Source organism: Poecile atricapillus, chromosome 6 (assembly GCF_030490865.1).
Source record: "Poecile atricapillus isolate bPoeAtr1 chromosome 6, bPoeAtr1.hap1, whole genome shotgun sequence".
In the NCBI taxonomy this organism is placed as follows: domain Eukaryota; kingdom Metazoa; phylum Chordata; class Aves; order Passeriformes; family Paridae; genus Poecile; species Poecile atricapillus.
This window is the reverse complement of record NC_081254.1, coordinates 24860998-24882335: the sequence shown is the minus strand read 5'-3', so window position 1 is coordinate 24882335 and position 21338 is coordinate 24860998. Positions and strand designations below refer to the sequence as shown.

The following is a 21338-nucleotide window of genomic DNA, read 5'->3' as shown; positions in this document are numbered from 1 at the left end:
ATTCCCATCCTAATCTCACCAGGTGATCAATAACAGCCACAAATCTTATATTATTCTTTCTCTGTCCACTGGCTATCGGGGTCAAACTCTTTATGATCAGTATTAAAATATATTAACATAAAGTAAAGGTAAACTAGAATTAAGTAAAAGAATATGCTTCCTAAAAATGACCCATGCAGGGAAATGAGGACATCCTCCTTTACAAGAAAGCAACTGAGTTTGTGCATTTCTTACAACATTGTCTTTAAGAATTTAATACCAGGGCATTTCACTAAATGGCTGGAATGTTCTCATGAAAACATTCTAGCTTTGGCTGAAGAAGGCAATGTGGAAAGGTGACCAGGCCATTGTCACACCAGCTGAGAATGACAGCAGAATACTACAAGCAGACATTTGCAGTCTTCCTTCTGATATTTCCATCTTGCTGCTTGTAAGTAAGCTTTGTAAGATGGGACTGGAGTTTTCTTTGGGGTAACACGGAGTGCTGCCAGGAGTACAAATTAAATAAATCAAAGAATATCAACCCACAACACACACAACTATAAACAAAACTTATTTTATAAAACAAACTTTTGATTTCAATCCTTTCCTGAATTCTGCAAAATAGATAACAGGGTTAACAGTTGCATTCCTGAACCCAGCTTGGGCCAACTCAGTACCACGTATCACAAGTACCAACACTCCTGTAAGTAAAGGAAACAGGACCCCCTAAGGGCTGCAAACTCCTAGTACATATTCCATGGCACACAACAGTTACAGTCTTTAGTTTGTGTGAGAAATTAAGCCATTTGCTAACTGGCAGCTCTACAGTCTTCCAAACTCACATGGCATCTAGTGACCAGGAACTTTGCCAGTGAACTAGACTGTCTGGTACACCAGCGTGTGAATCCTGCCTCCACAAGAGCTGCAAGATGAAAAGCTTCCCTTGCAAGGTAGCTGCTGCAGAATGTGACAGTGACAGCCAGATTAGAGATGAAGGGAAGACACAACATCACCTGACTTCCAGTCTGTTCAGCAACATAAATTAGAGGGCTGATGCAGATCTGATAAACAGTTGTAGAACCAGAAATGACACAGATAACATACTCAGTAATCAATGTTTCAGTCGCAAAAATAATAAAGCAAAGTGATTAAACAATATAATTTTAAATATGCACTGCATAAGGGCAGTATTATATATACTGAAAGTTGTGGGGGGAGATTCTCTCCCACAAAAAATTGCTTCTTTCTTTTAAAATCTTCCACAGAGGAACCTTTCACATTTTTAGTATTCACCCAAAAAGATTTTGAATGCAGTACTATCCTTGCTATAAATACAGAACCTGCCAAAAAGATCTCAAGAGTGTACAAAAAGGGAAAAAAAAAAACCTGTATTTTGTCAAGTAGCATTGTAAAAGTCTGCTTTGATAACCCTAAAATGAAAAAGGAGAAAAATTAACTTCTTGATAGTGCTACATATTTGAAGCACCCTCCTTTTAACAGTTCATTCTGCATCTACCAAATTAACTAACCTACAAGATAAGGAACTACAGCCTTATTTTTGTTAAAACAGTTTGGAAACTGATCTTCAATACTTCCTAATGGCAATACCCACTTTTAATCCTACTTTGCATTCAGCTGCCCAATAAATAGCCATTTCACCATTATTATTATAGTTCAGATTTTTTAGGCTCTATTCTTGCTATTAGAACTCTTTATTAGTATTGCTTTTCTGTTACTCTAAACACAGCTTTTGCTTAAAGCAAACCATAGCAACTGCAAAGAAGTTACCTGCACCCCCTAAGCTCAGAGTGAATTGCTCAAGCATTGCTAATTTTGAAGTGGGAGGAGTTGAAGAAATGAGGTCTTTTTATATATAAAGCTTAAATGACTCATGAAAACTCTTCTGGCATAGCTCATTCATGCTTGACAACAACAACAACACATTTAGCACTGTCCATCACTCAAGTGCTGTACAAACTAGCCCAAGAACATTTGGCCTAACAGGCTGTTTCTGAGAATGGGGAACTGGCTTTTTCCAAATTTTCTAATCAGCTCTATGAAGTACCTTACACTTGACATTCAATTAATCAGTGTTTAAAAAGTATAAGGTAGCTGGCATGGTGTAAAAGTCCAGAAGATTTCCAGTTTGCCAAAATGTCTGCAAGCAAACAGGTCAACAGAGTCAAATTTCCAGGCTAGTCACCAGGAATGGTACACTGTCAGTGGTAAAAAACTTGAAGATTTTCTATAGCACTCAAAGGGAAAAGCTGTACACTAATCACTGGTAGAACAGAAGTGAACAGACTGCTGAAAAAGGCTATTAAAATAGAATCAAGACCAACAGACATCTCTGGATCTGAATGTCTACCTATCAGTAACTGCATCTGCCAATCACTTTCATAGGTTAATCAGATTACAACTGCTTTTCACTCTCCAGCCCATTTTTTAAGATGTTTCAGAATTTAGCTCCACTAGTGATTTGATATTTATTTTCACATTGCTTTTAGCTAGAAGCAGCTTCTACGCACTACTTTTGCCACCCACAGATTTTCCTTTCTGTCAATCCTGTTTTCAGCTCTCAAATCCCTACATCTTTCTCTGTCACCTAAATGTTCTTGGTCATCTGGTCAGCACAGCTAGAGATTTATATTGCTTTGAGTGCCATGGCACTGGTCCCTTGACTTAATGTGAAAAAACTATTCTAATAGAGAAGCTTAGGCTGAATCACATCCAGAGACTGTAACAATATTGTTCTTTAAGCTCAGATGTTGCAGAAGAAAGTTCAACAGAAATAACATCATATGGAAACAATGTGCCAAATAGTGGCATATCCAAAAAAGTATAAAGCATTACAGACTGCATAAACAGCGTGATACGTGTCCTGAGAGATGCCAAAGCACCTGGCTCCACTGCCTTTCTCTGCCATCATTGCAAATTAAAATCAAACAAAGTAAATGCAGAAACTCTTAGAGTGCTGCTGGCCTTCCATACTGAAGACAAAGCATCCACAAAGGAAGAGCATCAATCCATCAGATGGCACACAAGTGGCTTTCCTTAATTAGAGATCAACTAACATTAGAATTGGCAAGTGAACAGAAGGCTCCACATACTGCTACTGCTTCCACCTACAACCTTTATCTCAGTTCCTCTGCACCCTATACTGACTACCTACCCCACAGTATTCTTTTTGTCTTCTTCTCCCACTCAATTTTCTGCCTGAAAAAACTCTCCTCCTTTTACGTGCCAGGTAGAACTCTCTCCCTTTCTTTCAATACTTCCTTACACAAATTCCCTCCAGCTTCTTTGTTCCACTCAGCTCTGTTGGGGGGGCCTCCATTGCTATTATCCACACTGCACCACAGGGGCATTGCTTAAGTCATCAGACACTTTGTCATTCCAGAAGACAAGTGTGGGCTTGAAGACCTTCTGTAAAGCACACCTGATGGGGCAACCCGTTATCTCAGACCTTAGAGCAAATAGCTGCTCCCTTTTAGCTGTTCATCCAGCAGTGATAACTAATTCTTCGATCTAAAATAAAAGCCTGATGGTCATATGAAGGACAGAAATTAGTTCAGAATTCTTGTGCTCCAGTTTGGAATTGTCTGTCACATACACCAAGACCACAGAAAGAGACACTCTCTTACATCAAAGGCAGCAGCATTCTGGTAATCAAAGAGCAACCTTGACAGGGTAAGAGTTAAGTATGAAACAAATCTCAGGACAGGGCTGGCAATTAGCATTTATTCTAAAACTTATATAGTATTCTAGAAGCACACCTGGAGCAGCCAGGACCTGCCCTTTGACAGGTGTATGTACTAATTCACCATTTCAGGGCCTTCTAGCCTGTATAAAACACTTGGCAGCTACAGAAGAATCTCTCTGTTCACCTCAACATCCTATTAAAAAAAAAAAAAATTTGAAACATTCTATGGTAGTTTAGTCCCAGGAGAGAATCACCTAAAATACACAAAAATCTGTCACAAGCATGGAGCCCTTCAGCTACATCAGGTGTGCCAATGTTCTAGTTCCTTCACAGAAACCTGACCAACCCAAGTGTTTTTATATTACTGCTTGGCTTTCGAAGCATGTACAGTACTTAATACTTCTGAGGCACTTTATTTCCAAAGGTCTATATAAACAGCAGCTAATTAGAGACAGCTAACAAGAATATCCCAAGGTGCTGAATCTCAGTGTGTAGTGAGTATTTTAATTTTTTCTCCTCCCATAAGATAGGGAAAGTTAAGGATTGAAAGATGCCTACGAGTGTGCTCCCTGAACTGTGGAACAATACTTTCAAGCAAAAGGTGCTATATTTCAAACTTCCATTCTGCCAGTGTGTAGAAAAGACCCAGGCCAGCCTGGCCAAACAGAAATGGCTCTGGTTCACTGTAACTGCTGAGAAGACACCACACACATTGTCAGATGCAATTTCCATTCACAACAGACTGTACACACTCGTCTCCTGAACTGGCACTACACTACAGCCATGCCCCTAGGGGCTCTGTTCTGAGGAAAACAACTGAAAAGGAACTGCTAATCCCTTAATTAGTGGCATCCACTTCACCTTCTGCAGGAATAATTTAGAAAGTCTGAATAGGCCACATGTCACACAAGGTGAAAATTTAATAACTAGAAATGACTCGGGTTTTCAGTTCATTTCTCTGTACCTACATCTCAGTTGGGCAAGGCTACTGAAGGGAACTACCCAGTGCCAATTGAGAACAGCTTCACAAACCACTGATCACTCACTGCCTCTTTCAAAAGCCATCATCTCTCAAATTTCTGATGGGAGCTGCATTACACCAGGCAAGATCCTAGGTCTCAAGCACAGCTCCAGGAATACACAATTAGGGACATGTTCCCTTGAATTTTCATAAAGCTCTTGTTTAAGCCACAACAGCAAGAGGATTAACTGTACTTTCATGGCTGAGCTACTTGACTGCTTGCTAGAAAAGAACTGAAGCACATACCGTATCCACCAAAGATGCCTCTTAGGTCTCATCATCCATTCTGCTCCCTTCACCAGACCTCCCACGCAATGATTGCATCATATAAGAGTCCTAAAAAGCTGTCCACTGGATTATGTCAGACTCCACAATACTTATCTCTCTATCTCGGGATGCAAGTGGCATGAACCAGACTATCTACCATCAAACTCAAAGGTCAGAGTTAAAAGCCTCTCTTCCCTCACACTGACATTTCAAGGCTGCTCTCTTCAGGAGCTGCACACTATTTTATCTGTGAGCACCTCTTAAAGGAAAGGAAAAGGAAAAGCAAGGTCCATCTCCCTTTACCCAAAAGCCTACCTCCTTTCTACTCACAAATATCTGAGAGGGAAACACTACTCCATAAAACATCTCTTCATTTTCTCCAATTAGGCAAAGAGGAACTCAGGTAATGGAACAGAAAAACAAAGACATTTGGGTACCATAGTGAGAATGGACAGACAAGAAAGTAAATTAGCTACCATTATGATAATGGACTGGCTTTCCAAAGGAGGCAATTTGCATGTAGCAACTAAGCAACATAAAGATGCTTTAACAGAATTGCTGCTTGCTTTTGAAACCTGTAGCAATGGAACAAGCAGTCACAGCCACACAACAACCACCACTGTGGGTTTTTCCTATTTGACTGTCTCTGCAGAGGCCAAGTACCTGACCAGAGCTCCCTCCAAGTGTAATGAAGCCTCACTCTGCATTTCTTCTGGTAGCATAGCAGCTTGTGCACAATCTGAATGCACCGTCTGGAAAAGAGAGGGTAAAGGATTAATGACATTGCATCTTCCCACAACTCTACATCAAGCCTGGAACTATCCCTGAAATCAGCAGCAAGGAAATGGACAAATTCTTAGACTATCAGAGGAGGATGGGAGTTGTGGCTTTGGCCTCCTAAGAGGAATAAACACTCACAAGTAAAGAATCTGACAAAATGAAAGAAAGTCATGCCAGTTAAACTCAACAGGATTGGACTGAGCACAAATGCATGTTTGCTGTTCAATAAATACTTTTCATTCTTTGCTACCCTGACCTAAGGGCCTCAAACTCTACAAAAAGAGTTACTTAATTTGCAAGATCCATGTGAAATGCTGCAAGTTATTAAACCAATGAAGCTTCTCCACTTCTCTGGCTCCAGTGATGAGGAAAAAGAAAATGAGGGTGTGAAAACAATGGGATTTTTAGTTTGACTAAGGTATGTGGTTTAATTACATTAAAAAAAAAAATTCTATCGAATTTTCCAGTCTCCTTAAAAAAATAATATGAGCTTTGAAATATTCATGTAATACACATGCAAGCTCTGGAATGCCCCAATATACAGGTAAGTGCACTTGTCAGGTCTCCAAATCCTCTAAGTCTCAATAGCATCTAGTAGCGCTCATACAAACTCTTAGGTGCACAAACATTCTTCACAAATAACATCCAAACTAAAACTACAGTACAATGAGTAAATTCTCTAACACTATCATTAAGGACAAGACAAAAAATATATACAAATTTGAATTTGTTAGGCCAAGCTATTTTTAGCTATTAACATGAAGAAAAAATAGAAGGAAGACTACAAAAAGCAAAAATCCGTTTTTCCCCAAATCCCTATTTCTCAAAAACACATTATCTTATTAAGACCCACATCTTTCTGGAAAGACACTGATTAAAGACACTACATATCAGATAAACACAGAGAAATCAAATTCTAAAAATTTGCATGGAATTTATTCAAAATTAAGTGAAAAGTTCAAGACAAGGCCTTAAAAACAAAGCTACAGCAAACAATGAGCAGAAGGTATACATTATTCTTTTCAGACCTGTAGATAATCCCAAAAATACCACAACGAGGTAGCAACTGAAACTAACGTTGAATAAAGGTAAAACTATTTATAATCACTGAGCATGACATTAAGTGCTGCATTTCAAATTTGGTTCTCATAAATTCAACCAAGAAAAGGAAGCAAACCAGCTAGGATAGACAGCTGTCTTCAGTTCAGGAACAGCAATCCCTATGGGGAGAAATGTCCTATTTCTGATGTTACTGGTACAGGACAATGCCCAGCACCTTTTCACCTCTGCATCTGCTTGGCTGTAAGTCACATTATGAAGTTATCCAACCTGGTGGGGCGTCTCTGTTTTTTTAAGTTTTGTGCTGAGGATTCATAATACGCATAATGGACAAAAAGTATCCTTAGTCTAAGCAACCTGGATTTGTCTTTTAAATATTAATAAGGCCAGCCTTGAGCAGCTTCATATTGTCACCTCTTAAACGTACTGCAGAGAAATATGACACTACTTGTGCATTCCAAACACCCACTTTGTCTGCAATAACTGTGTCTGCTATGGGATGGTTTCAGACAGGAGTACAGTGAAAAGACTGCACAAACATGCCAAAAGGAATGGAAACAAATGTCCACTGATGGTTGCTACCGCTCATTATTTCTGGTGTTATGGGGTTTCTAGATGTGACGTTGCTTTTGAGTCCAAGCATTTCCCACCTTTCTTGTGAAACTCCAGAGCATTACACCCATTTACAAATAGTTCTGCAATTGTCATAACAAAAAATTCTCACAAACCAAATTGAACCATGCAACCCTTGAAAAGGCACTGTAATTGCAAGGTTATTTGGGCAAAATCAAAATATGCTGGAAAGTTACCTTAAGGGAAAGCATCCTATGTGTCTTTATCTTCACTACAGAATATAGTGGTGTTCACGCCTTGGGGAAATTCAGCACTGTACAAACAGTCAGAGCAAAGCCAACAAACTGTCTAAATTCTACTTCTGCCCTCCAGGCTAAATCAGTACAAAGCATTGAAGAGGCCCCTGTGGGACACATGGAGTGCTCATGAGTAGCTCTGTCCTCTTGTCTCCTTTTGCCCATTGCTAAAGTTTTACCCCTTGCCGCCTAGCAGGCTATTTCAGGCTTAGACCTCCCTCCCTCTCCACACTGCCTTCCAGGCCTCATGTCAGTCATCCTCGCTTTTTTAAAACTGTCTTTTCTGTTTCTAGACTAAGATTCATCTTCTGGGAAGTGGGGATTGTTGCAATGACTCTGTGTTATGAAACTTCTTTTAGACTGAAAAGCTCTTTGTGTTAGATCAAGTAGATTAGGAAAACAGTCTGAAATGGAATTGCTTTCAATTTTCTAGCAAACAGAGGATTTTTGAAGTAGAAAAAGTTACTGGAAGAGTTCATGAAAAGCCATCCTGCTCCCCACCATCCACAAAGTGTTATTTCAGACAGAAGATTGCTCTATGAGTAGGATTGTACCTAAATTCAAACTTCAAATGAAATCACAGTGAGTTACCCCACAGACACTTACACATAGAGATCCATAGGAAATTCTTTCATCATGTGTGTTACAATGAATTCCACCATCAAATCTGACAGAAAAGAAAATTATAAAGTAAGTATTGAGCTGGCTACTGTTAACTTTTAGTAGACTACAAGGAAGTCAAACTGCCCCACCTACCTATCTCTACCAGACAATAGTCCTGCTTAGATGAAAGGGATTTCACTTTTTTGTTTGTTTGTTCTAAAGAACATTAGACATTTGCTAGAACTAGAAAAGAAACTACTGGAAACTGAGGGAACATACTGTAATTTGCTCTGAGGCACTGCTTTCCCCACACGGTTTCCCCCACTATTAGTCAAATAAAGACTATACCATGAATTCTGATGTTTAGAATTGCTCTCATATTTCAAGCCCTGTCACTAATGGAAAATTCCATTAAGAAGCACATTTTAGAAAATTACTCTTGCCAGAAACAATGCACAACATAGATGTTACTTAAAGAAACATTGTAAATAACACCTATTTTTCCTAAAACAAATTCTGAAGCAAGTAAAACTAGCTTGATCTCAACACAGGATAAGTTTCTGCTTAAGACTAATTCAGGGAAAAAAAGAAAAAAGGAGAATGTGTCTAACATTTAAGGGCTTCCAGTGTGAAGATAAGAGACAAAGAGCATAGAAATACAACTGAGAGAAAGTAATCAATGGTAACTGAATGTGTGTGGGGGCATGTTCGACCCAACTTCAGCATGAAACGCTTATACCAAGCCACTGGTAACAATTGTGAGCTGTAACCTCCTAGGGCAGCAGCAGTGTGCAGTGTGACTCAATAGTGACTAAAATCAGTGGAGGTGAAGAGTGTATGAGATGTGAAAGCTCTAGAAAGATTCTTCATGCAGCTGTTGTGTCTTGGCTTCAACAATCACATTTGAAAATGCTGAAGTCTAAGACAGCTTCTGTACCATCAGGCTGAACACCGATTCAGGGATTCAGGCTCCATCCATTTCTGAACGTGTGTGCTTCTGGCCTCCACAGTAACCACAGTCACAATTTAATCATGTGCTGCATGAAAAGCTTTCAACTACGCCTCCATATCCAGAGGCAAAACCAATCCTAGTTACTAACATTCCTGTTGTTTTTTGGCTCAGAAAAGGCTCAATGCCCAGCAAACATGTTCACAAATGTTTTTGTGAACCATAGGTTTGCCATCATTGTATCATTTACAAACTACTTGTCACTGCTACCACACTCACCACTGAATCCACTGCCTTCCCTCTCGTTAAAAACTCACTCAAATAGGCCAAGCGGTGTCTGCAAACTTTTCTGTAAATGTTAACAGGATTTATTGCTAGAGAGCTGCAATCTTGGATTTGTCTGCAAGGTAGCCATGTACAAAGAGGGGCATGGATTGCTGGAAACATCTTTAGTATGTAATTGTCCTTTTTTCAAAGGCAATCCACTGCTCCATTTAATCCTCAAATCTCCTATTTCTATTGCTCCACAAGAGATGCTTCAGGAGCCACAAGCACACACGTGCTCTGACAACACTCACCGAGCACCGCACACACCAGCGGGCGACAGGGCAGGTTCTTGTCTGCTGCCTTCTTCCGATGTCTCATTGGCTTCAAACACACAAAGATGAAAAGTCAGCAGAAGCCTGAAGTAACAGTCTGTGTATTACTGCATTTCTCAAGAAAAAAGTACCATCACACTTTTGTCTTTATCTCCAACTGCCATTTTACACATACTAACCCTAAAGGCCATGGTTGGAGCAAAACTGTGCCTGCTTTCCAGCATGCCGATACTGGGGGTTTGTTTCTCTAGTGGTGTAGCTGGAGGGCACTCTTCTACTGAGGGGAGGGACCCCAAGACAAAAACAAATCACACAGCAATTCCTCCTCCTTGGTTAACATACTTATTTGTTTCTGACCCAGAAGTCTGATTGGCTGATTCTTAACAGTGTGCAATCAATGGCTTTGGTGCTCATTGTAACAGACCAGAAAGGCTAACTGGATAGCAACTCTGTTGTTAAGGGGTAATGACTAGCACTCTTATAGTATGGTCTCCATAAAGTAAAATGTTTGTTTCTTTCTTGAACAGCGAGTGACTTTCAAGAGCTGCTTCACTGTCAGATGAGGTAGAACTTGTCAGTACCACAGAGACAGAATGCATCAAGTTAGGATAACCATTCAAGTTACTTTTAACTACAGAGCTTCATGAGCCAGGTAAGGACACTTCCACCACAGGAAAAAGCTCTGGAAAAAATACTTTACTCTGTGAAGGTGAATTACTTCTCCCAGAATGAAGCCTAAGCCAAGTAAGAGCACTCAGTGTAACTCCAGCTGGCTATTATGTATCACATGAGGGCTAATGCTTGCAGAAGATTAAGGCAAAATGTTCTCTCTACCACTGATTTCCTCAGAGACCTCATAACACACAGCTTCTCACCAGCTACACAGGCTTCTGAATTCACTGACAGTGCAAGGAGCTCTTTGTTCTTTGAAGAATGGAGACATTCTGAGAGCAATTTCAAAATCATTCTGCAACTACTGCATTTCTGACAGTATTTCCACATGCCGTAACAATGTAGGTTAGATGTCTGTGACACAATTTTCAATATATACTTTTCATACATAGTCAAATCCTCTGTGTTTGCATCCTAAGGAGAAAACAATCTGGAGGAAAAGACTCACCATTCTGTGTAGGTTTACACGAAAATTCATGTTGTCATCATGAAGAAAAGCATTAGCATATTGATCCTATTGAAAAGGACAAGAAAAGGGAGGAGATATGAAAAGCCCAACACCCTACAACTTTCAAATCACATGTGTTTCAGTGTAAAACTCCCAAGATACAACCATGAAGTTAAAAAGCCATCTGTCCTACTGTTAAGAAGTCATCTGTTCCTCTTGTTCCACCCATGTTTCCAGTCACACAAAAGTAAACCCCTCCTGATCCAAATTCCACTTTAGAAAAATAAATTTCTAATAAAATAAGCAGTAGCTCAGTATAACTTTCTCCCCCTTTGCTCATTTAAACTCTGGACTGTACACACCACGGTGTCACAAGTTTAACAAGTGCTCCAGGTGCATAATATAAGAGGTGGTTCTCCAGCACACCAGTTCTGTGACTCTGTGGATAAAGGTTTAAATTGGCATTTTGATGTCAGAAGCCACTGCAGAACTAGCAGATAGGTTTATGAGCTGTTCCACCCCTCAAGCAAATCTTTATTCCAAGACCACCTCTAATTTAAAGAGGCTTCTCCAGATAATGCACAGCCAGAATAGGTAATAAATATACCCTCTCTTTAATGTCAGAACCAAAGAATACCCTTGTTATGTAGGAACAGAATTTCTTATCTTGTTTTATCTATGCATCCACCTGAAGAACAAGTGCCAAAACCATTTAATCAGAAAAATTTTAAATGCAGATGATTAGTTTTCAGGCTGCACCCTGAAGAAACATTATTACAGAATCCTTACACCGGCTTACAACCTCACTGCTTTTTATTTTTTAAGAATGAAAGATCATTACTTGCAAGAAAGCAAAATGTAAATGCCACACAAACACAGCCACCATTCAGGACATCAGTCAGCCATTAGAACATACTCCCCATGTGATAGGGCCACATTCAGCCAGGACTGCTGACATAGCTCTGTGATGCTGCTTTCTCACCCTACTACCACATTTGTGATTTGTCTTGCTTGCAGGGACCTACAAACACATGACTTAGTTTCAGATTTGTATCCTTCTTTGGCAAAAGGGATATGGACAGCCTGTGTTTACCATGAACAGCACAGAGCTGAAAGCCATTAGCACATTAGTCATCTAAAAGCCACAACATAGGGTCACTCAAAAGCTAAGAGAGAAAAGGCTTAGGGGTTCACTCTTTTTTCTCCTCATCCCCAGGAATTGGTTAAGTCAAATAAAATGAACCAATTTTCAAGTTTTCAGTCAACTTTAACAGTACTGCATCAAGTATATTAGCAAACAGTAAGTGTCTGAGGACCCCAGTACTCAGCAGCACGCCACAGGAGGCAGGGGGATAGAGCCCTGTACCCATCTGCTGAGCAGCTTCATGCAAGAAACCTACCTCTGCTATGCATGTCAGGATAATGAGGCACAGCTTGCCACTGTGCAGCCGGTGCTCATCTGCAAAGGAGAAAAAACAAGTCCTCCGTGAGCCACACAAGCCTAGCAAGGCTGAAGAGCAAGACAGCTGTTGAAGCAAAAGAAAAGCCCAGCTTGGAGATTCCTCATAGTTCTACTTCCTCCATGATAGCTAATAGTCTACTCTTAGCAAGCACTCACCCTCCAGCCTGGCCACTAAATCCCACCCACTTGTCACCAGTCTGCACCAACAGCAAAGGCTCAGATTTGAACTTCCGAAGCACTGTAACTATCCGATGGCCTTGTCTCATTCAGTTTTACTTCCACAGATAGTCTAAATGCTGTCTTTCTGTCATAGCAAACACACACTGTTCCCTCTCTTAGACAAGGTGGAAAGCAAAACATCACCTTTGCTGTAGGTTATGAAACAGGCAGCAAAGCTTTCATAGAGGCACAGCACTGCGTAGCAGAACAACTGCTGACATTATGATCTAAGTTCCAAGTTTTAACCCCAATACTGAGAGACACGACCTACTTTGCTCTTTGCAAAACCATGAAAGAAGGGAGTCTGGAAAGACTTCAGATTTTAAGCCAAGAGTTTCACCCTGATCAAGTTCCATAACTTCTTATTCATCTCAACTTCAAACAGCTTTTGCCTTGAATGACAGCTAGAGCAAAACAGAGGGACTAAGGCAGAAGAATGCATTTTTTATTTGGATTATTTAAAACTCCTCTCAAGTTTAACCTTGAATACAAAAAAATCCTCAGGATACAAATAGTCATGGAGTAACGTAGGATAGAACAAACCTCTGGATCAATCCTTGCTCAAAGCAGGGCCAGGAAAGATCAGGCCCTGTCCAATCAAGCACATTTAAAATTCTTAATTTTAAAAACAATATGCTTGGACCACACATCCCCAAAACCCACAAAAATAAACCAACAAAAAAAAAAACACACTGACAACTAAATTCTGAGGAGGCTTAACATTGCACATTCCCAAGATTTCCAACACCTCCTCTAAAGCACAGGACTACTAAACACACCATCCCAGACATCTCTGCCTTACAGTCAAACTCCAAGAAGAGGGATATCTGAAACAGCCAGACACACTTTCATATAAAGCAGAAGACAGCATCAGCCAAATTCCTTCTTTGCAGGTGACTTTTACAAACACTTTGTGAGCTTTGTGTATATGGTAACTATAAAAACTGATAGAATGGGCTTAGCTAGCTGTTCTGTCTAGTTTGATGCCTCTTTTGTTTTCTTTTCTATGCTGCTCAGGGACAGATATTTACTAAGAAGATGCGCCCTGAAGTGTGCCGATTTCATCTTGCAGCACTAAGTAAAATGAAGAGAAATTTTGGAATGGAAGAGTTAAAAGTCTCTCCTATCTCCTTACCTCAGCTAAAATGTTTAAGTGTGAAATTTTGTACTCCAGCAAGAAGGAGAAATGACCCAGAATAAAACTGATACACAAGAGTCTTGTTATTTTTATATTCTAAGGCCTCCCTGGATATTTCTGTAGGTGCTGCTACCACTTCTCTCTCTGGAGATTATGCTGTAAAGGCTCCTGTTTCACACCCTGAACTCTGCCCTCTCCCTGTGTATTGTGAACATCAGACCATTTTCAGGAGCTATGGGGCAGCTATGCAAGCAGTTACTTGCACACACCCTTCATACTTTCACAGCAACCTTCATTAAAGCAAACAAAGCAGACCACTTTCTACAGGGAGGTGTATCAGTATGAAACCTGTTTTGAAGATGGGAGAAAATGACACAGGTTTTGTTTCTCCCAAGGCAGCTGCCTCTGACTGACACAAGAGAGGATAACAAGAGAAGGATCTAGCAAACATAATCTATTAAATTATGCTCTCTGGGATAGGACCAAAACAACTGTCTAGTGCTGGATATGGAACAAACCAGTTTCTCCTGTAATTGTTCCCACCTGTCTCAAGACAGGTTAAATTAGAATTATTCATTCTTCTTGCTATAGTGGTGTCACATAGAAGCATAGAATCATGTAGCTTAGAACAGACCTTTAAGATCATGGAGTCCAATCATTAATCCAGCACTACCAATCTCTGAGTAAACCGTGTCCGTAACTGCCACATCTACATGTCTTTTAAATACCTTCAGGGATTGTGACTCAAGTACTTCCCTGGGCAGTCTGTTCCATGCTTGGTCTCATAAAAGAAAAAGAAATTAGACAGTGCTCCATCTATAAGCAAAATATAAGGTCAGGAATATACCCACTAGAATTAATAAGTATTGGTTTGGAAGACACACTTTTTAAATGATCAATCAGTGGAGCTCACTGCCACAAACTACAATGGTGGGAAGGAGGTCTATCAGCTGCACCAATTTCAGACCTTATACAAGCTAGAACCAAAGGAAAAAAAGAAAGAAAGAAAGAAAGAAGCATCAACTCCTGTCTCAGAACACAATAGACTCATCTCTCACTGGCTTGTTTAGTAAGGAACCCCCTCTATGAGATTTCGCTCTATGTGAAACTAATCCAGTGTGGCAGTTTCCAAGACCCTATGTAGACTTTCCACATTACAGTGACTAGTAAGTGCAGAAGTTAAATTGAAAAACATAAAATTGTTCCATCAGACTCTTGGATCAGCAAGACTGAGAAAAGCAAATGCAAATGAGAAAGCTGGTAAGCCCTCCTCACGTGTGCAATCTATTAAAATGACTGAGCCAAGATTGATGTGGTTTAGTTCAAAAGACAAAAGCAAGAGGAAACATGAAAGCAGATTTAAAATATGTAAGGGCTGACACATATATGAAAAAGAACTAATCCATTCTCAATATCTATCTTGGAGAAGATAACTAGTAATTAATTTAAACCACAGAAAATAATTTAGGAAGCAAACAAAGCTTTCTCACAATAAGGACAGTTAAACTCTGGAATGGATAGTCTGAAAATGGTGTTCCACTACCACAGGATCTTCATCCAGCCTGCAGCAATACCTCTGAGAAAAGATACAGGTAAACCTGAACCTGAGCTGTGGTTTAACCCCAGACAGCAACTATGTCCCATGCAGCTGCTCAATTACTCACAATGCTTCTCCTCTCCCCACAGAGGGGACAAGAATTGGAAATAAAAGGTAAATCACGTGGGTTGAGATAAGAACAATTTAATAACTGAAACCTCATCATTATAATCATGATTATCATAATAATCATCAGCAGAGTGAGAGAGGGTAACAGAACCTAAGAGAAGCAAGTGATGCACAATACAGTTCATGATACAATTGCTCACTGCCTGATACCTACCCCCACACAACAATTGTTCCCTTCATGGTAACTCCCCCAGTTTGTACACTGGGCATGACATTCTGTGGTGTGGAATACCCCTTTGGCCAGTTCAGGTCACCTATCCCAGCCGTGCTCCCTCCCTGCTTTTTGTGCACCTCCTCACTGGCAGAGCACGAGACACTGAAAAGTCCTTGACACAGGGATAGCACTACTTAGCCAGAGCCAAAATATCAGTGTGTTACCAATATCACTCTCATACTGAATCCAAAATCAAATCACTGTACCAGATACTAAGAAGAAAATTAACTCTGTCCCAGCCAAAACCAGATAGCGGGTGCATGAATTTCCTTTTGGTCCTAATTTCAATTATTACTTTTTCTTCAACTAGCTTGCTTACTGAACAAGAGCAAGGCAGCCAAATACAATTTCACAGCAAGCTAGTAGATAAAAGGAAACTGCCTGCTCTTATTAAATGCTAAGCATTCATGAAATTCAGTAATTGATATAACATAGCTCTGCAGATATATTCATATTTCTGTTGTTATATCTAACTTAACAGCAAAAGTTGGTAACAGGCTGAAATAGGGTGGAAAGATCACTTGTTATGTTCACACTGTGGTCCTGACCGTATAACCACTGAGCAAAACGGCACCCTTGGGTACCCTGAGCAGGAGATTAAGCAATACTTCAACTCCAGAAAGCTGAAATTAACCCACACAGAACCACAGGAGAAACAAAAAGCACAACACAGAAAGATACTTTCTCAAGCAAATTACTGCCAGTGCAGTCTAAATCACAGCTGTCCTATTTATAATTATAGAGCTATCTGTTTAACCAAAGGACAAAGGAAGTAATTCCCTCTAATGCTGAGTTTTGCCCCCTCTGTCAGTTTCTAAGTGTTCTTAAAAATACAGCTCTCTGGTCTCAGATTTCCCCTCTCTGACAGACAGTTGTGAATCAGATTTTCTCACACCTTCAGCATATAGACAGGCTTGGTTATTACGTTTTATAATTTATTATTACATTCTTTCCATACCTGACTTCTCTCATTAGGTCTCTCCTACTTTCAAAAGTCTTACCTCACAATAAGAAATCACCTAATTTTTCAAAAAGTGAAACATTCAATCTTTTTATAAAGAGACTCCAATCCTATTTCTGGAGTCACGAGGCACATTCTTGTGCCCTCCTGACTTCAGAAGCTCTGTTTGCTGTACCCACAGAATTCTTACCTTTTGTGTCCTGCATCACAATTGAGCTGTACTTCAAGAAGGTTATCAACAGGTTGCTAGTTTGCACATCAGCATCCAAAGGCAGCTCTGCAGAGCTTATAACTGGAACAAAGCAGATAAGACACATTTAACCTACACAAATACTAGAAATAACTATACAGAGAACTAAGACACAGACTCCAGGTCTGGAGTAGGATCAGCCTACTTGCAGGGCCACCTGACCTCTTCCTCCATGACCACCCAGGAAAGATTTTGTTATGAAGATTGGTACCACTCCCTCAGAGACCATTTCTCCTGCTCTAAGCACAGGCTGTGGTACCCTGCAAAGTTATATCCTTCTTTATCCTGCCGCTGCTCCTCCTCCCAGGAAGATGAGCCCACTGTTTTAGCACTCATCAACATCCCCAGCCTACGGAAATCTGGATTATTTGCACTGATATCCAATTAATTCTTACAAGTAACACAGATAACAGTCACACAATTCTCATTTTGTAAAGAGACGTGCCCAGGAAAGGCCCTTCTCTGTTTCAGCAATTTTGAAATGCTAGTTCCAAAAGGTCTGTGTCAATTCCATTCTTCCCTCTCAACAAGTCCCTATTGCAGAAGCAACACAGAAGGCAAAATGTAACAATTACTGCACAACCAAAGAGATAGAAAAGGAAGGCAGAAACAGAAGCTTTATAAAAACAGCAGCTTTATAAAAGTCAAGAAGCAAAAGCAGTCACAGCTTGTGCTAGATACATCTCAACCCAACAGGGAGCAGAAATGTTCTTTCCATACCCACAGCAGTTCACTGGCATTTCTCTAGGACACCAGCTGTACTTTTGACACCTCAACAGTGGACATCATCTGCCTGAGACTTTACAAGAAGCTACTTCATTTCCTCAGCTAATTGCACAATGTGCCTCCTTGCTCATTCCCCCATTGCCCATCTGAAGCACTGAGTTTATGAGCTGTCAAACCTCTATCATGTGACTGAGCCACATTTTTACTGATGACTGAGCCTGAGCTGTCCTAAAGGGCCATTCTCTGCCTTTCCATTTGGAAATCTTTACAAGAAATATTGAAAGGGAGGACAAAGATCAGTGGGAAGCATGCATCATGCATTTACCTGCAGATCCTGCCAGATAAGTCTGACACCATTTAAGATAGAGTAGCTCAGACAAAAAAAAAAGCCCCAAACTGATGGAGCTAGCTTAGGAACACATCAGTAAAGCACTTAATACAATTATGTATAAAAAATTAAAAAGTGAAGGAAATAGGTGGGAATCCATAAAGAAATTTTATATGCATCAAAGATCTGGCAAGCAAGATACAATTGGAGAAATTACTGGTCTGAGAAAAAATTACAGCTTGAATTCTGTAGACATCAGTTTAGAGAATAGTTCTGTGTGACCTGGACAGAAGAAACAGTTGCTTGCTAATGAACCTGCTAATGGCAGAAAGTTGGGATATGTAAACACAGAGGAGTATCAGACTGCACACAAAGAATGGGATAAAAACAACAACAGATAACAGAAGATGAAATTAAACAATGCAAGCCATAGGGTCAGGAATTCAGGGATTTATTTCCATGACAAACTGAGAGCTCATCAGCTGCAAACAAAATACCACAACCAGATCACAAGATGACAAGCTACCAACATGAAGGGCTCAAGAGTGTAGTTCTACAACATATATCCAGAAATACACTTCCAGCAGAGACACAAACACTGTAATACCCTGCACAAGGTGCTGGCAAGGCCTTGTCTCAAATACTGTGAATAAATATGCAGAAGTCACATTCGAAGAGGATAAACTTGAACAAGTTTAAAGACAGGCTAGTGTGTTGAACAGAAGAACAGAGTACCTTTCTTGTGAGACAGAAAAACACAGAGGTGAGTAAACCAATAGGTGAAGAAGAGTGACCTTTGCTTCAAGGAAGGCTTAATACCATGATAAATGGGTATGAAGACAAGAAATCCAGGTTGTGAAGTTGAATATTTCTAACCAAGGAACAAGATGCTGAAGTTGCTCACCAACAGAAATTACTGGGAAACAAATTTAACAGATTTAGTCAGAGCTTGATAAACTCAAGGGATTGTATGATGATACGACTGCAAGCACAGAGCACTAGGCTCAAGAGTTAAGGAGACCTTTTCCAGCTCTATGCAACTGTCCTGACGTGACAATAATATGACTGCCTGGGGGTCAAACCTCACATTCAAGAGGTCATAAATGGCTTGAATTAAAATTGACTAAAGTCGCTCTCTTCTCATGCTATAAAGACAGCCGAAGACAGGGCTCCCTTTGCACAGGAAACAGATCTGCAGACCATTAGTACACACATCTTAGGTATCATATCATCTCTTTTCTGCCTATCCTCAGGAATGCTCAAGGCTTTTCTCACTTTTGAGGAAAGAAAAAGGTATTTATCATGAGATTGGACCTTGTAAGAAGTGAGGAATTACACCTGATTGTTGGATGACTAGGCTGGGGACTCCAAGGAGAAGTAATTTGATCCTGTACACAACAGTATTTTGGTTCAGAGAAAAGTCTGCTTTAATATAAAACACCTTTCAAAATTCAAGGCTTGTATCTCATAACCCTGTAATGAGGCAAGTAAGGCTTCAACTGGGCAAGGGCAGGCACAGAAGGATGAAGGAGACAAGCCAACAGTAAAATGCAAGATTCTTTAAACCATGCACTGAGGGGCCCAGAGTACAGCAAAGGTTCTCAGGGAACTCAGGATTACACAATCACCTTCAATACAAAACCATAGCCCTTGGAAACAACAGGTCAAACAGATCAATGTAACTTCACTGTTGGAATCACGTAAAAAAATCATAACAGGAGTTTTAGGTTATAAAGGTTGCACATTCCCAAGTGTGAGCTGGTTTAGTCCATTCAGTCTTGAAGATCTGGGACTCCTGACACATTACTAATGTGCCATGTCTGTTGGCAAAGTCTGTGCAATGAGACTGGAAGCTTTCTCACTCCCAATATTATGAATAGCTCAAAGATTTAGCTAGAAGTCTGAAAAATGTATTTATATCCCCAGTGGATCCTTCTTGAGCTGTTACAATGAACGTAGTGAATGAATATTTAACAACAGTAAGCAAACTGACATTTAGATAACTATGGTGACAGGCACACTTGATTTACATATTATGGATAAACAGTTTCTAGCAAAAGCCTCATTTCAAAAAAAAAAAAAAAAAAAAAAAAGGAAGAAATCACTCTGAAGTACACATCGCTGCTTATCCTGGTTCATGATACAGACATTTTTAACATACATTTTGAAACTTTACAAGGTCTTAATTTACACTATAACACTATAGGTTAACAGCCAGAGAAATTTCAAACCAGAGTATGAACCCATTTTTTATCCCAGACAGCATAAAAGAAAAGCACCTGAAATTCACAGATGGATTTCTACACGTTAATGTAACCTGAAAACAGTTCAACTACACATTTTTTTAGTGCAGTAAAAAGAAAGCAATCTTCTCATTCCAGAGCTAAAAAGCCTCTTGCTAACTGGCAGCCATAGGCAAGTTTACAGCTGACATGCAAGACCTTAATAAACAAGGAAAATTCTGACATATCTTTAAAACAGCAGTAATCAAGCACCACCAAACTAAACCAAGCCAAGGGCCACAAAAAAAATCACATTTCAGGGATCAACAAGGTGACAGCAAATAAAAATAAAGCAAGCTTCCCAATGCAAATGCTGCACATTAAGATCAGATCCTTTTCTTAAATTTAGTAACCTTACAAGCCACAAGAAGCCTCAAACTTCACAAGATCACTGCCTCTGCTGACAGCAGGATGGAGGTTTTGATTTTGTTTTGCCTCGTGGTAAATGAAAAAATAAAAAATAAAAAGTGCAAGCAAGCTGTAGATGTAGGTAAGCACACATTCTGACAGTTGTGTAATAAGTGTGGGGGTGGATACATTTGCAATGAACATGTTGAACAGAAGCCCACAAAATGCCCATCCCTCCACATTTTATGTTATATTCACACAGAGACTTGAGACGTAGGGGACTCTTTATCTGAAGCTTTTGTTATCCATGGCAACCAGACAGAATTCATCCATGAGGAGGATCATCCTTAACTAGGGTATCAAATGACATGAATAGCTGATATAACTGAGTTACCCAGGCTGCTTTTCCCCAGAAATATTTCCAAACTGTGCTCTATTCAAATTGACTCTGTTCCCTCATTAAACACTCTTCAACTCAGATGCCATTAAAGTGCATTAAAACAGCCATTTCATTTCTTCTCTTAAACTGGGCTATATCTATCCATACCTTAAAATGAAAGGGGTTTATTTTAGATGATTTCAAAGCATATTTATGTGGATACATAACATCTCATTTAGAAGAAAGATCTCAGGGTAAGCAGTCCTTTACAAAGCCTATCAAAGAAAAGGCAATAATAAGAGGGAGGAATACTTCCACACCCAGACTGAATTCAAATCCCAATTAATTCAAAG

At 39.9% G+C, this 21338-nt stretch overlaps 1 protein-coding gene across 3 annotated transcripts in view; it reads right to left on the bottom strand.

The window, feature by feature from the left end:
• Nucleotides 1-21338, bottom strand: part of ARMH3 (armadillo like helical domain containing 3) — a 123285-nt gene that overhangs the window by 78949 nt on the left and 22998 nt on the right. For all 3 annotated transcript variants that reach the window (XM_058841256.1, XM_058841257.1, XM_058841258.1), the window contains exons 15-20: nucleotides 16863-16964; nucleotides 12353-12411; nucleotides 10953-11018; nucleotides 9812-9881; nucleotides 8288-8348; nucleotides 5637-5725 (exon numbers count right to left, since the gene is read on the bottom strand). In XM_058841256.1, coding sequence (XP_058697239.1) covers nucleotides 5637-5725; nucleotides 8288-8348; nucleotides 9812-9881; nucleotides 10953-11018; nucleotides 12353-12411; nucleotides 16863-16964 — 447 coding nt within the window. The remainder of the gene's footprint in view (nucleotides 1-5636; nucleotides 5726-8287; nucleotides 8349-9811; nucleotides 9882-10952; nucleotides 11019-12352; nucleotides 12412-16862; nucleotides 16965-21338) is intronic.